Raw genomic sequence first — 16,171 nt, forward strand, 5'->3', positions numbered from 1 at the left:
CATAACATTAAATAAAAAGAATATCCCAATATTATCGTCCATTTGCGGTCTGCAATCATACGAGACGGGCTGCCGTTCAGTTAATGAATACATCTACCACTGAATTATATGTTTACACAGCTCATTTCAGGCTGTTTGGGAGTAAACAAGCCCAAGGTGAATGGCAAACACAATTTAACAATGTCTTTAATTGTGCCACAGTGCTGCAACTACACTACACTGGATCAATAACCATGATTTTACTGGTTTGATATATTGTTTTATTCTGATAGTGAGTCAGCAGTATTCTAGGGATTTATCACCACTGTCTCTGCATGCTTCTGCACGCATATTGTCTTGTCTTGCACTAGGGCTTTTATCTAGTTCCCTTGCTTACAGTGGATTATGAAGATGAAGTCACATTAAGCATGCGAAGCCACTGAATTTCCTCTTTTTTTTCATCTCATATCTTCCCTCATAACTCACTCATCAGTGCAAATCAGCTGAACTAAAAGAACAATTCACTTAGAAATCCTTCTTTTTGATCATGTATGTTAATGTACATGCATAGGGTTATGCTTGTGAATATGAAGGGCGATTTTGGTTTTTTGTTTTTGGTGTGTTTATCCCCTCGGGCTCTGTACGAAATGTCTTGCCATTGCATGTGTTTCTGAAGCAGTTCCCTGAAGAAACTGAGTCATATGATGAGAGGAGCCTCAGTTAGTGACTCTAGTAGACTTATGTATGAAGGGTACTTAACCACAGTTGGTCACACCTGACTCTTCGATTATTATGGAAAAACATATAGACTAGATCTGCCTCGTCCTTATGTTGGTGATGTTTTTGTTTGCAGTGTGTTTACACACTGTTGATAACTTTGCTGAGAAGTTAATACATTTTTTGGAAGATTGAAAGACGGCGGTCTTTTCAACACTATCTAATTTCTGTTTGCAGAAAAAAAAAAAAATCCAAATACCTGAGGAAGCAATTTTTTTTAAGAATGATCTGTTCCTCATATTCTTCTAAGGTGCAAACTTGGACTTTAACCAAGTGCCTGTACTTTTTGTAAGTTTCTGTGAGATGTCCTCATTCCAACACTTATGCAAACATGTAATAAAATAGAATTACTAATGCTATTTACAATATGATATTACAGTATGGCACAGCCTCACATTGCATACTTATTATTACTTGGTTGGTAGTACTGTAAATAAAAGTATGTCAAGCTATTAAAAGGAATTTCCCCATGTTAAATACACTGTGACATAGTCAATACAGACATTAGTAAATTTCTATGTTTTGTTTTGTTTTTCTAATGGAGCGATAAGGCAACTTAATCCTTGGTTAGCTCAGAAAAGCTTGTGAAAATGACTCCCTTTCAATGGCATGGTTGCAGAAGAATGCTCCAAACAGCCACAGTCCCAAGACCTTTTGATGTTTAAACACATGCTTCACTCATTTTGGGATTAGGAGGCTGAGGAAATGGCCTAGTTGCCTAGTTGTGCTGGAATTACCCAATGATTTGTGAAGTCCAAGGTGTAATTCCTGCTTCTTCTAGCATCGACTGGGTTGTGTTGCTGGATGCAAGAGCACAAACACACCTAAAAGTGTCAAAATCAGACACGCTCATCTGTGCTGTGTGCTAGAATTACCACCTGGGTGGCAAATCTTCAGCTGAAATGTCAGCTTCATCCAAAGACAGAAAAAATTTCTAGTAACTCTCTCCAGATCTCCTGCATCCTTAAAGCTGAACTGATTTCTCAACATGTTGTCTAGCGCAGGTACCTACATGAATATGGTGTAAATGTTTGTAAAGATATAAATGTTTGCAAATTCCTTTTGTACAAACAACCCGGTGTTAATGGTTAATGTCTGAGAAGACGCATCTGGATTTCCCCTCCATCTGTTAGCAAGGAGAAATTTCCAATTTACCACAGCTTTTTCTGAGTCATGCTGTTTAACCACAGAATAAAGTTTTACTCTCTTCTTGGCATGAATACGTAAACGGAAATAAACACAGCGAGAGACTGAGATATCCTCTTTAATGAGCCCAGAATGCTTTGTTTGGATTGTTCGGCTATATCCATAATACTCAACACAGTGACTTTTAACCTCATAAACCTGCTTCACTCTGGACAGTAGAAGATGTAGTAGTATGACTCTGATAACACATGTATGTTATACAAATCAACTACACAGAAGAGCTTTAACTCTTGTAGTGTACGCAATGTGGGTAATGGATATATATAAAAATAAGCCTGGGTCTGGTACAAGGTATGTTTCATATTCCAAAAAAACCCCAGAAAAGAAACTCTTGTAGATTCATGTCTCGGCGCATCGCCGTCTCGGTCTGTTCCTGGCAAAGTGCTGCTGGTTGGCTTGTACTTATGCCAAGTTTACCAGCTTGTCTGCCATGTCTGTTTCATTACGTGGGTGAGAAACATTAAAAGAGTTGCCAATAAAAACCAGTCTAAGACTTTTGTGGGGCAATTATCAAATAACGTGGGCAGATGAGCACCGTTCCCCATTTTGAGAGGAATTGTTACGAAAGTTGCACAAGATGTTTTTGATGGGCTGTCATGTTAATAGGGCCTTTCATGTTGTATCGACCAAGGCGAGACCAAACAAGGGCCCTGTCTTTTGTTTGCTCATTTGTTCTTTACTCACTCAGCTTAATGTAGCTTTTAAAGAATCATACACTTTCAATAGCCACCTTCAACTGCAAGCTGAAAACAGCTTACGATAGGTTTGTGAGCCGTCTCGATTTTTATAAATATTTCTACTTTTTAATCCTTGTCCCGTTATTACATAAATGGACAGTTAACCGTCATTTTAAAGCAGTGAAGGGTGAATGTTTTCTCATGTTATCCCACCATTGTTGCTTCTGGATCACCGTGAAATTAGCCTATCAACAGCAATTCTCATAACCCACATTTGTCATGCCTTTGCTTATGTGGGAAAGGATAACAGTAAAGACAACAGTCACCCATACAAAAACAAATATGTAGATGAATGAATCCTCTGGAGATACATAAGTGTATCTATTAGCACAGAAAGGTCACAGATGACCAAACTCAGCCTTTTTTAGAGAGAACTAAAAGGTTGAGGGGTTATTTAAAGCTCTGTTTTCCCTTTCCCCTGCAATAAGTTACAGATGCTTCTTCAAGACGTAGCCGGATAATTTGTTCATTTCTGCCCACCCAGTTATGCATCCTAATCCCCAAAATCAACACTCCTAAATCCAGGCTTCCGATCGCTGCATTGTTTCATCTTTTTGGGAGGAGGGAATGACAGTGTTGTCATCACCAGCTGGCCAGCCACTCCCCAAACACAACACTTGATCAGGATTCCTCTTTGATTGGCTATACTGTATGCTACTGTATGCTGGAGCATGAAATTATTTCGGCCAGTGGTTCTTATCATTTTTAAGTAAGACTAACAACAAATCTAATGTTCTTGCTTAACTGATTTTCCTAAACATGCCTTTAGTTGGAATGTGACGTTTTTTATGAGGTGACAAAATATGGCTGTGTGTTTGGCCTCAAATTGGACCCCTTGGCCTCTTTCATGTGTTTCAGATGTCTGGAGAAGGAAATGTTTAGACTTGCTGTGGACTCTTCAGTAGGGAAACACCTGTATGTACAGTTTGTACACGAACATCTCCAGGCTGACCCTAACTGTTGTGTTTAGCAGTGGAAAAATATTATACTATATGGAGAAATAATAATTTTCCCATGTCTTCAGTTGAGATCTATCGATCTATCGTCCTCTTGTCCGTCCTCTACTCCAAAGGTCCATATTTAGAATACCATTATTATTTAATTATTTATTTTTAGGCTAACAGACCCTGATCTTGTAGTAAATATGTAGCTAATATGAATGGGAGATTTTAAACTCTGTGACCCTACAACCCTGCCCATATTAGACAAGCAGTGTCTGAATTCCAGGTGTGGGATAATCCCTGTCCAGTCTTTTCAGGTCTAGAAAGCTGGTAAATGATTTGTCAGAACATGATGACTCTTTACTTCAAGTTCACCTACAGACCCACTGGGCTGCAAGCTGCGTTGTTTGTCTATTGTGTAAATGCATTAAACCTTTTTGAGTTAACTGGATGTTTGCAGCTACCCTGCATTACATTGTGTTCTTTTTACTGTGCGGATTTTAAAGGGAAGGAGAAGAAATAATTAATGAATTAGTCAAAGTGGAGTCAAAGTAACCTTAAATGAAAACGCTACAGTGAAATTGTATTTAAGTACAGTATGAATATAGGTACTTGGTTACTTACCGCCTCTTATCCCAATTTGTCATAGCTTAGTTTTTGTTAAATGCTTCGCTTCACTTTTGTTAAATACATCACTGATTGACAGTGTTATATGTTTAAATAATTAGTGCTATATCTGCCACAATGCGTTTGACGTGAATGCAGTTTTTTTTGTTCTTTTGCCTGGTAATGGAATCTGTGATATTATATTTAGATATCTTTTTTTTTTTTGGATTAAGCTTTATTGGCATAGCAGGGAACTTAAGGTTGTAAATAAAACTTTTAAGTTAGCCTTAGGTGTAGGTTTGGATCCAATCACATAAGTAACCAAGTTAAGTGTTTAAAAACTCAATGACACTTGGAAATAAGCATCTTTAATAAAATTATAGTTGGCACTGTTCATTAAAAGATCACATACAACATATAGTAACTGTAGAGATAGGTGCTGCTCGAAGCCACTCATCTAAAAGGTCTGTGTGCAAGACAAACCTTTGCTCCTAGTAACTAGAGATTTGGGTTCTGTTTCCTTTGACGACCTGAATAGTTTGTTTGTCTGCCCCACCTGTCTCTCATTTGAGATTTGTGTGTGTGTGTGTCTGTGTACCATAATGACAGTCCTGCGACCTAAATCCTTTTGGACTGCAATGAGGTCAGTGACCTCTTGATCCCGAGAACAGACCTGGCAGGTTCGATCCTCCTTTTTATATGAATGCAGTCAATAGCAATGTGAACTAGCAGGAAATGTTTTTCTTCCTCTGGTTTATGTAGATATGAAAATCAGTTTAAAATTTTCTGCCTGAGTGAAAAATCTTCCTTATGTCTAAATTTAAAGTGTATGTGTATATATATATATTCTCAAAAGTAAATGGTAAATGTTCTGCACTCATATAGCACTTTTCTACCTATTGGTACTCAAAGCACTTTACACTGCTTCCTATTCACCCATTCACACTCACAATCACACACACTCACACACAGATGGGGGAGCTGCTATGCAGCTGGCCAACACTCACCTGGAGCAACTAAGTTGGGGTTCAGTGTCTTGCTCAAGGACACTTCAACATGTGACCAGAGGAGGTGGCGATTTAACCCACAACTGTGAGATTGGTGGACAACCGCTCTACCTTCCTGCACCACAGTCGCCCAAAAGTCCTCACATATATGTCAGACCCAACACCTTGAAGGACTTAAATGGCAAATTCCCCATTTTCTAACTTTAGTTATGGGTGTAAATATACAATATTGCTTTTAAACCTTTCTCTGACCTCCCTATTTTATAATATTTCTCTTGTTTTGACTGAAAAAAGCCCCCAGACGACATCACGTGGAGGAGTTTACATCACTACGACATAATATTATCTAGTGTGAGCTCTGGAAAAGCAGGTTGTCTAAAGTTTGAGCAACAAAATGAGATAATCTGAACGGAAGGTTCCTGAAAGTAATGTTATCTGGAGGCATTTTTCAGCCAGAAGAAGAGAGTGAAGATTGTTTTTTTTTTTTAATAAAGGGAAGACAGAGAGAAGTTTAAAAGCATTGTACATTTACACCCAAAATTAAAGCCATGAAAAGCTGAAGTTGAAAACTGGCCTTTAATCGCTGAGTCCCATCATTCAAGAAAGATGCTAATGCATGTTTGTGGTTTTCCTTCGTTATGTGACATCTCCAGTGCAGATGTGATGCTAAAGTCTTGGCTGGATGACAGCAAACACCTTGTCGTGGGTTTGCTACCTTAGTGAGCATATTATTAAACTTAGACTGTGTAATACGTGACTCGCTTTCAGTTCTATAGTATCTTTCAGCTGTACGCAGTCATGCATTTGCAAACACACATTTCCTTAGTGGCTTGACCACACGCTTTACAGCCCTTGTGGACATTGTGTTTGACTTTCCACAGGTGTGTTTTTGTTAAGAGGGCACCACCTGCAGAGTAAAGTCTGCTATCTGTTGTTGTGGTGTAGCAGCGGTAACAGCACTTCAAAAATCAATTTAACTCAACAATCACTGCAAACTCATCTCATAACACCTTTTTATTTTTTTAGATGCAATCAATCCATTTTAATGAAAGTGTAAACTCCTTTTTTTTTGACAGCTTGACCAGAGGAAACAGCACAAAGAGCTGCTTTAATTGTTGTGTGTTTCATTTTTATATTGGTTTTAATTGGAAACTGAAGCAAGGCTGTGTGATTAAGGCAGAATATTATCCTATTATCTTATTAATTTAAAAATAATAATAAAAAACATTTAATTTCTATTTAGATTTCTTCATCTAGTTGTGGCTCACCTTGTGGGCAGTAGAGGGGGCTATTTCCCCATGACTACATTTGCTGAATTGAGTCGGAAACATTATTGTAACACAATCAAATTTTCCTAAGCTGCCACTTGCTATATGTGATGTATGTAAATGTTTCAGCCTTATAAGCAGGTCTGTGCTAAACACTGTGTATACTGAGACCTCTGCAGAGCAAAAACAAAAGTACTTCACCAGAACACCTCCTAACAACTTTAATAGATGGCAATAATACCAAGCTGGTTTGTTAAATCTTACAGCTGTAAACCAGCAAAACCACATTTAAATGTGAAATTTGGAAAATTCACTACTTCTTATACACTATTACTTACACTATTACCAACACATTTATCTAGAGATCTGTTAAATCAACCTGTCTTATAGTTTCACCTTGTCCTGCCCTCTACATTACTGCAAGGTAAAGTTTTTTTTGTTTTTTTTTTCAGGCAGAAGACTCCGCAGTGTCTGTCGTTAATTGAGATAACACCTCCCAGGCGTTGTGGGCTATTTACAGTTTAGACATTTCTGTATGCTCTGACTTGACAGTGCACTAATTAGTGGAGTCTTTACAGGTACATGAAGTGCAAGGCGGTTGGCTTTAGTTTTTATGGGTAACATTTGAGAAATATGCCTATCTTGGCGGCGATGTCCCAGTTAGGATCACATAACTATCATAAAATCAGTGTCATAGAATTGTCTTTTCAAACTGGTGCGTGTTCCTAAACATGCGTGCTTTATGGGGTTCGATCAAATCTCAAGCCAAATGATCAACAAGGGAACCACTCAACTGGAAATGCTGTGATGTTTCCGACTAAGTGGAATGTATGGTTCGCATATTCTCACGGCGAACAGAACAATAATCTAGCTTTGATCTGCCCCGCTAGATAAGTGAAAGTGATTACAAAGTAAATTACACTTGTAAAGGCATTAAATATGGTAAAACAAGGGTGTCTTATATACAACACAACCCCCACCTCTTCCCTGCACTGTAACTGTTGTTTAGGCACCGTGGGCTACATATCTTGTTGTTATGGAATGTGTCTTATTCAGAGTGAGAGCCAAGATGTTCTGCTTGCCTGAGCAGGACTGTCAGGAACCCTGCAGGGCTCTGTCTGACTGTCTTTCTACAGGATACTGGAACACTCAGGGGGAAAGATGCAGCCCTTAAAGGAGCAATACGCAATGTTGGCTGCCTTTTAAATTTGTTAACATTAAATACAACATCTGCTGGAATTTGATGGAACTGTATTGATGACTAGTTTGTTTGTACAGAGTTAGGACTTGAGTAAGTTAACTCTCTAGGACTGAAGTTCTCAAAGGCGAAGAAAACTGATTTGCATTTGTTTAACCTCTAAACTAAATGAATCTTTTCGTCCACAGCGCTGTAATCACTGTGTTCTATGATCAGAATGCATTTTAGTTATTGTTTTTTTTTAATTAAGAAACTTAACCAGTCTGTGGTTTGCATGTCTGACTGAGAGGAATTTATAATGCAGTCAAAGGTTACTCGCTCACAACCTGCTCCCTCAGGCCACTGTAGGACTGGGATAAATCTCTCTTTGTGGGAAATAGGAACGCTGCCCCTTCATGTCTGATAGCTGTGACCCTCTGACCTCCTTTTTGTGCGCCAAGCCTCCACCTATTATTCTCTGCTTGTCTCACACACTCAGTAGCACACATTCACTAGTTGGAGATCTAAGAGATGTAAGAGAAGATGTCATCTGAATTAGGCTTTCGTTTGGACATTTGACTTTGACCAGTGTTGCATGAAAGTATAGATGTTTCAGACGTTCCAGCAGACATGTAATGCCTCTCCCTGCCTTTCTGACAGCTGCTTGTTTCATTGTTGAGGCTCAGACTTTATCTGCATCTGACATGCGTGTGATTTGTGGGACTGGGTGAGCATTAGACAGACGTGCTAGTCTGAGGTGGTTAAATTGGAAAACAAAGTACCACTTCAAAAGCTCTACCAAATTAAAAGTAAAAGGTTCATACACTAAAATTTACGTTAAGCACAAGCACTTACAGTAGAAAAGGATAGATTTGAATCAGTTTTGATGTTGTTGCTACATGTAAAAGTCTAGTCATAGTGTTTATTCAATAAACTCTCAAAGGTGAAAATTAGGGTAAAGAAACTTTAGGAAAAAGTTACAAACGGAGTATATTACTTGAATAATTGTACTTACTGCCCTCTGATAGTTACAATCAGCTGCCATCCTGCTTGCCAACTAGAATGGCTAAACTTTAATTAAATGAAGCCATGGAGCTGGAACAACACGGGTACATGGCCATAAAAAGCTGATTGGTCCTTCAAAGCCTCTGAATAGTCGATGTACTGTACAATGAATCATCACTGTGTTGCAACCTGTTGCTCTCTGATCCAAGGAATTTGTCATCCTCCGTCGTCATATGATGGGGTTACAGGTGTTTTTATGTCTGCGGTAGATTCAGGTTGCGATTTCTTTACACTGCTGCTCAGCTGTGACTTGCTTCTGCACAGCAGCACAGGCAGGGGTGTGGTTTGTGTGTATCTTTCAGCTATACCTTGACTAGACCTTAGATATATATTTGTGGCGTACTGTTTACATGGCTGCTTAGTCGGGGCATGTTGTGCAACAGCAGTCTAGGTTTGATTGGGTGTTTGTCTGCACAACTTTTTCAACCATACGTGGGCTCATTCATTACAGTCTGGGGAAGCCCTAATTTGTGCGCCTCATGTAAACCCCCCCCCCCCAGCGCTTGGAGGTTAATGCTTGTATAACCACTGAGACTATGATTCACAGCAAAAGGTCGATGACCCCCACTTGCTGAAATAACACAAGTGAAGGTGTGGTTGTGGGGGTGCTGCCAAAAGGCTGTCTAGCTGTTCTAAAGGCTAAAGAGAATAGACCCTCATGTTGTTGTATAGTCAACTTGTGTTTTAACATGCGTCTAGCCTCTTGCCTTTCTGTTTGTACAGCATTTACACTTCATGTCGCAGTGACTCACTGTCTAGTGTCACCTTGTAGTAGAATCCTCACATCTGCAAAGCCTTTAAATGACAAGGCAACTCTAAAAGCATATATAAAATTTGACCCACAGTTTAAATGTTGGGTTAACATTTAAATTTTGCAGTGTAGTGATTATGGGTGAGTTAGTTCTGGGTTGTTTGTTGTAGGCTGATCTGGACAATTAGTATCCACTTTTAGTCCTCCTCCATCCTCTGAGGCCACGCAACACTCACCTTTGTTGGGGTGTATCTGCACTAGCTTTACATTGTTGTGTTGTCTTAATGCGTGTTTCTAGAGGTTTGAAGTCTTTTTTTATTCACAGTGGAAAGAATCTAACCACTACCTGCCCAAAATGTACATGTTATAATAATGTCCTCATCACCTTTTGTCACAGTAAAATCTGACTGTGAATCTGAATGTAGACACTTCCGTCTTCCACGCGAGCGTACTGCTTATGGTGGTGGATAACACAGCTGTTTTTGGGGGGAATAACTGTAATTTTATTTTTATCTGTAACTGTATCTGTAAAGTTTTACCTGTAACTTTTTACAATACTCAATATTGGGACAAGTATTGTAATATGTAATGGCCAGTCTTATTTACTTCATAAATAAGACTTTGTATTCTTCAATTATTCACAAAAAAACTATATTTAGCACAGATCAAACTGACACTGAGTACTGATGAGCAGTGGCAGATGATATGATGCCTTTGGCTTCTTGTGGATTATGTTCAGCAGTGTTTGTTGTCGTTGTAATTAGTCCATCATTCATCTTTTTATTGATGGTCTCAGTCCTCAGACTCACTCCTGGTCTAAAGTTTCACGCTTTTGTCTGTGCATTGTGAGGAGAGACTGTGGGGATGCCTGACTGCTTCCTGTGTAGATGCAAAGGGCTGAAGCAGTTAATGCACCGCTGAGGTGCTGCAACTTATGTGAAATAAGACATATTTAAAAAGTTTGCTTTCCCCAGAAATCAGCATCCACTCCACTTCCTTATGCAGTTGTTTTGATGACTATTACAGACTGTGTGATATACAGGATATAGTAAGAAAAGGATGTTGAAAAAAGGGACATACACTCACATATGCCAGACTATTATAGATTACTTTAGATTCTGATTACCATTACAAAGATCTATTGACTTCATTAAGTACCATTTTGTCTTTTTTTCCAAAAACATGCCTTGATCTCCTGATCATACATTCTCCTCATGGAGCTTTTTTAAGCATCACTATGATTCGGCATTCAGTGTAGTGGACCAGCAGAACGTAACAGAGCAAATTATGCTGGTGGGACCCCACTCACGAGTTACAAAGGGTAGAACAGTTAAACTGCAGAAAATAATATTTCTGTGGATATCAAAGTGAAATCAAATCAAATGAAATTTAACAATTTCTCAGCATCAATATCATCACCATTATTAAGCTGGACTGATATACATTTTCTCAGATTTTGTGGAAAGAAACTACTTTGCAGTAAAAAGATTGTGGCTGCTCTGTGATCCTAACATACACAGGAATGCAGGAATGAGCCGAGTCCATTAGCAGGGTTTTCTGGTGTTGAGACTAATCATTACTTGTCAGAACACAGTTTGTTACTTAAAAGGCCTATTAAGTCCCTTTCATAAACATTGTATATTTTGGTGTACAGACAAAAAAAAGACCAAAAGGTTTGCACAGAAATTTTCGTATGTCGCTGAGAATGCATCAGCAGCCATGTCCCTTTTGCATATGTTTCTTCAGTATATTTTCCTTTGATTAAATTTACCAGTGCAAATAAAAGTGAGTTATAGCTTTTTCTTTAATATTGTAAAGGCTAGTTAACTTACTAACTAGCACTTTTCCAAAGCAATTGAACTAAAACACACAGCATGTTTATGAAAGCTGTATTGCTATTATATGTTTATTCATTTTTTAGGTTTTTTTTTGTGAGATTTGAAAAAAAAATGTTTTGGTTGTTCACCTTCCTCCTTTGTTAGACCAAACAAACATAATCCCGCAGCCAGGGGTCATCTGGATCATCAGTGACCCCCCAGGCCATGAAAGGAAGCTGAAGGATGAAGTTGTCAGCTTGTGTCAAGACATTTCTGCATCTGGAAATAAGCATGTCTAACCTTTCTGATAGGCAGGGTTGCATTGTGTGCACAAATGACCTGAGTTCCTTTCGGTAACCTTTCAGCTGAGGTTACATCCACAAAACACCTTCCTTCATTTTAAACCCCAATACTGTTGGTGACAAATCCCTGTATCTTTTATCACTAAGCTCCCATTACCAGATGTCGAGGGTCTCTGTCAACTGATCCCATAGGTATTATGAAAAACCAGTCTGGACAAGAAACTGGATTGAGCTTCAAATGGTACAATGGAGAGCAGATTTTTCCGTACGTCCAAGCTAGTGCAAGAAAATATACAGACAATCTTTATCTAAACGTGAAAACAAATTGTAAATAAACAATACAGCTGTATAAATTATATACTATATCAGCATCACAGCAGTAACTTTGCTGCATAATTGGTTGCCCTGCTGCAGTGGAATCTGAATCCATTAGGTGGAATTCAGGACAGCTTTTTTAGCACTCAGTTCTTTTTTTTTTTTTTTTTTTCAAAAATCCAAAGTTGCCCAATCACTTCGCTACAACTTTTGCTCCTGTTGCAACTTCCAACAATTAGCATTTATAAAAAAAAAAAAGTTAGATCATTAGTTTCTTATTGTTGTGTTTAAACAAAGAGATCAAGACAAGGGGGACAAATTGTCCCTCTCTGTAAGACACTGAAAGCATCACTATTGTGCAGTGAAATGCCAGGCTTGTAATTCTTAGGTATCAGTCAGGAGAGATCACTTTTCAGGACTGTGACAAAAGGAGGAGGAGGAGTTTGGAGAGGAAATATTGGCAGGGCAGCCAATGCGGAGCACACCTCCTGCTCCCCCCTTTACTCTTTTGAATGAGGCACTGCTCTGCACTCTCCTCTCTGCCCAGTGGAGTGTGTGGAGGCAGAGCTGGAGAAAAGTGTGTGTGAGGAGTGCAGTGGCTCTGTCATAGTTCACTGTAGGATCCTTATCAAGCTGCTGGACCTGATCCTGTGCCCAAAATGAGGAACCATATTGGAGTTTTGTTTTTGATGGCCCAGTGGGTGGTCCATTCTGATGCTTGGTTCTGGCCCTGGACTGGTACAACAACACTGGCCCCAAATATGGAGCATGAAGGGTCTGGCAGTCCTACAGATAGTGGAGAGCAGCTAGCAGAGGAGAGAGTTGGACCAGAGGTCATTGATGAAGGACATGGAATCCAAACGTTTGTGCAACCTTGGAATAAGTCCACTGAAGCTCCTCCTCCACTGACCACTCTAATACCTACAACCCAACCGGAGAATGACTTGGCATCAGAAAATGAAACATCAGGGATTTCTTCATGTATGAGTAAACCTGGTAATGGCACATCTTTAATAAAGGGTGTGGGTTCTGAAGGGTCTGACCTTTTAAGATATAATGGAAACATATCAGGACATGGATCTGAGGTTGAGTCTGAATTGGCATCAGACACTGGGTCAGGTGTTTGGCCTGGCTCTGGGTTTAAGTCTAATTTTGAATTTGCAACAGGACCTGAAACTAGAAGGTTTTCTGAGGAAAACCAACACATAGCAGTACTACCCGTTGATCACAGGTGGTCAGATAGTGGAGAAAACTTAAACTCCCAAACAGAAGAGTTGAATTTGAAGTTTCAAAAGAGTGATCGGATCATTTGGAACAGATCAGATGAGGAATATAATCTTAGCAGCACAAAATCAGTGCAAAATTATGATGTTCCTAAACCCAATGGCAACACAAGCGAAAACAGTCAACGTAGCAATATCTTTGATTTGACAGAGTATCCTCATAAAAACACGGGAGCTTTACTAAACCCAAAGGTAGGCAACAATGTTCGACAGGAATCTCTAGAAATTAAGAGCAACCAACTAATGGAAGTTACTCATTTACCAGCTGGTGAATCAACAGCTACCCAGGAACCTTTGCCTAGCCAAGTGTTACAGACCAGCTATACTTCAGTTGATAAGCAGACTCTTTCTACAACACAACCACCACATTATAGCCGAGAAGTGTTTATTTCCCAACCACACAAAGCTGAGACACCAGATACATCTTTATTGTCCATAACTACAAAGCCTCAAATGCCTGATTCTGCATCAGTAACTAGCCATATAGTGACAACCAGACAAATAAGTTATGTCTCATATGCTACACAAATATCAGTAACTGAGCAGGAACCTACTCAAGCAAGTTCATTTAGCCAGAATGCTGCAGGTAGCCAGGCACCAGGTGAAAGCCACACAGAAGCGGGTAAATCAACAGTCGCCATACAATCGCCGCAATGCTTGTTTCTAGATACTGCTCTTCCCTTCTGCTCCACCATGGTTGGGGAAAGGTTTGCTGTGCCAAATCACCTCAATCATAGCAGCGTGGAGGACGTCCAGGCTCTTCTGAATGAGTGGGCATGGCTGTTGAAGTCACATTGCCACCATAGTTTGGAGTTGTTTTTCTGCCTTCTCTTGGTACCAAAGTGTGACTCTCGTGGTCCACTGATGGTTTTGCCTTGCCGGAGTTTCTGTGAAGGCTTACGGGACAGTTGCTGGACGCTCCTGGATGAGGGACACCTCCCTGTGGAGTGCCACACTCTGCCAGACGAGAAGGATGATTGGTATCAGTGCTTGTCAGTTAGTAAGCAGAAAGGTAATTGGTGGTTTAAAAGAATCCTAACTTTGGGGATTTACTTTGAAGCACTTTTCAAAATCTTTACTCCCCAGATTGTTTGGTGTTTTAAACCAACACCAACACACAATACCCATTAACCACCCAGTTAATTTACCCTTTTAGTGTTAACTCAGTAAGATTAATAGTGTGTTGGTTCCCACACATAACAAATTAACTGCATGTTTTATATTGCTAAAAAGAGGTGCAGCCTTACAAGCATGGCGCCACCATCTTTTCAAACTTGCTGCATGGATGTGTCCCTAATTACAGTATATGAAATGCATGTAACCTGAATGTCATTAAACACACACAAACACACTCCAGGCAGTGGATTGAAACCATTGGTATTTCTTGTGTATGTTCTTAATTTAAAGGGAAATCATTTGCTCAAGTGGACAATATGAGTTTTATTACGTTTTGTGTAATTTTTTTTGTAATTGTCATACAGTGACATCAACAGGCATATGTTTAATAGTGAAAAACACAACAGTATAAAAATGTTCTGTTTGTTGTCATATTGATCACATAAATATTTATGGTGTGTAAGATGCTAAATTACTTTCTGCCTCAGGCCAGTTTTTGTTGCAGTTTTCTTTTGTAATACCGAGGAAACCATAGCTATACTTGCTTTATCTGTACATCTGACATTGCATAAGACTGAAGTTCTTCTGTAAACAGTTTGTGCATGAATAGAGACTGAGACTTTAGCGTGTGGACTTGCATGTCTTTTTTGACAGTGAGTGGCTTGCAGGCAGCTCTGTGTGCATTTGTATGTCCAGGAATGGACGTATTAGCTTGTCATGCATGGGAAGTAGTTATGTTTGCATCAGCGGTTTTCAGTCGGATGTCAGTTCGCAAACTGTCCTACTTTGTATATTTTATTGGACAGGTGGAGAGTTTTTACTTGAGTGACACATTTTAACAAGTGAAACATTTTAATTTTTTAATTTCAATATCTTTCGGGTTATCTCCCCAATTTCTACCAGGCTTAGACCGGCACCGGCTTTGAGGGGTTCAGTGTCTTGCCCAGAGACACTTTGACATATAGCTGCAACCGGGGATTGAACCACTGACCTTGTGGTCCATGGACTGCCTTACCAACTGAGCTACAGCCGCCGCCAAGTGAAACATTTTAATTTAGAAGAAAATATTCATTTGTTATCTGAAGTGATAATTTTAATCAAGGTCCAGATTTCTCTTTATTTCTATTGTTTTTAGGATAATTTAATGAGTTAGTGGAGGAATTTTTAATGTCATTTTGTGAAAATGCAGTTAGATACACTGAACACAGCAAGTCAAACATCTCACCAGCAATTTGTTGACTTTTTCAAATAGTAGCAGTAACTTAGTTGCAGTACATCTTAGTTGTTTACATGCACATTCAGTGTCTGTGGTATAAGACACTGACACATATAACTGACGTTTATTGCTAGAATTAAGTTCTGATTAACATAAGCGCATCCTGTGTTCCTGTCAATGTCCTGCCTTCAACTCTCAGTTCATATCACTGGGATATCACTCCAGACAGTGGCTTTCTCTGGCTTCACTATCTTTCAGACAGCTTGCTCCACTGACAGACATAAGTAGACAAGATGTTTGTGGTTCCTGGACTAAACAACACATCTGGGCCCAGTCAAATTTGACTTTGAATCACATGACTTTCTATGTGTAGGTTTTTCTAGGTAGGCAAACCTCATGCAGTTGTCAAACTGATTTATGTTCAGGTGTAAGCACTTTGTAACTGTTCAACAAACCTGATTTGTTTATTTGTATGTTTTTAATTATAGGTGTCTAGACACAACAGTCCTAACACTGCAACTTGATCTTGTCAATCAGTCACTGCAGCCATAACCATTTGAACAGTCAATTACATGCTGTCTGTGAGCATTGCAAGTCCACAAGGCTTC

General features: G+C 39.3%; 1 protein-coding gene across 4 annotated transcripts in view; it reads left to right on the top strand.

The window, feature by feature from the left end:
• Positions 1–16,171, top strand: part of col18a1a (collagen type XVIII alpha 1 chain a) — a 67,385-nt gene that overhangs the window by 18,275 nt on the left and 32,939 nt on the right. For 2 of the 4 annotated variants that reach the window (XM_067516371.1, XM_067516373.1), the window contains exon 1: positions 13,670–14,243. The exons of 1 other annotated variant lie outside the window; for it this stretch is intronic. In XM_067516371.1, coding sequence (XP_067372472.1) covers positions 13,685–14,243 — 559 coding nt within the window. In that variant the 5' untranslated portion in view covers positions 13,670–13,684. Of the gene's footprint in view, positions 1–12,492; positions 12,945–13,669; positions 14,244–16,171 lie in introns of those variants that run through there. One more of the 4 variants, XM_067516374.1, reaches the window with a different exon arrangement.

The sequence above is a fragment of the Channa argus genome, chromosome 9, assembly GCF_033026475.1.
Source record: "Channa argus isolate prfri chromosome 9, Channa argus male v1.0, whole genome shotgun sequence".
NCBI classification, from domain to species: Eukaryota; Metazoa; Chordata; class Actinopteri; order Anabantiformes; family Channidae; genus Channa; species Channa argus.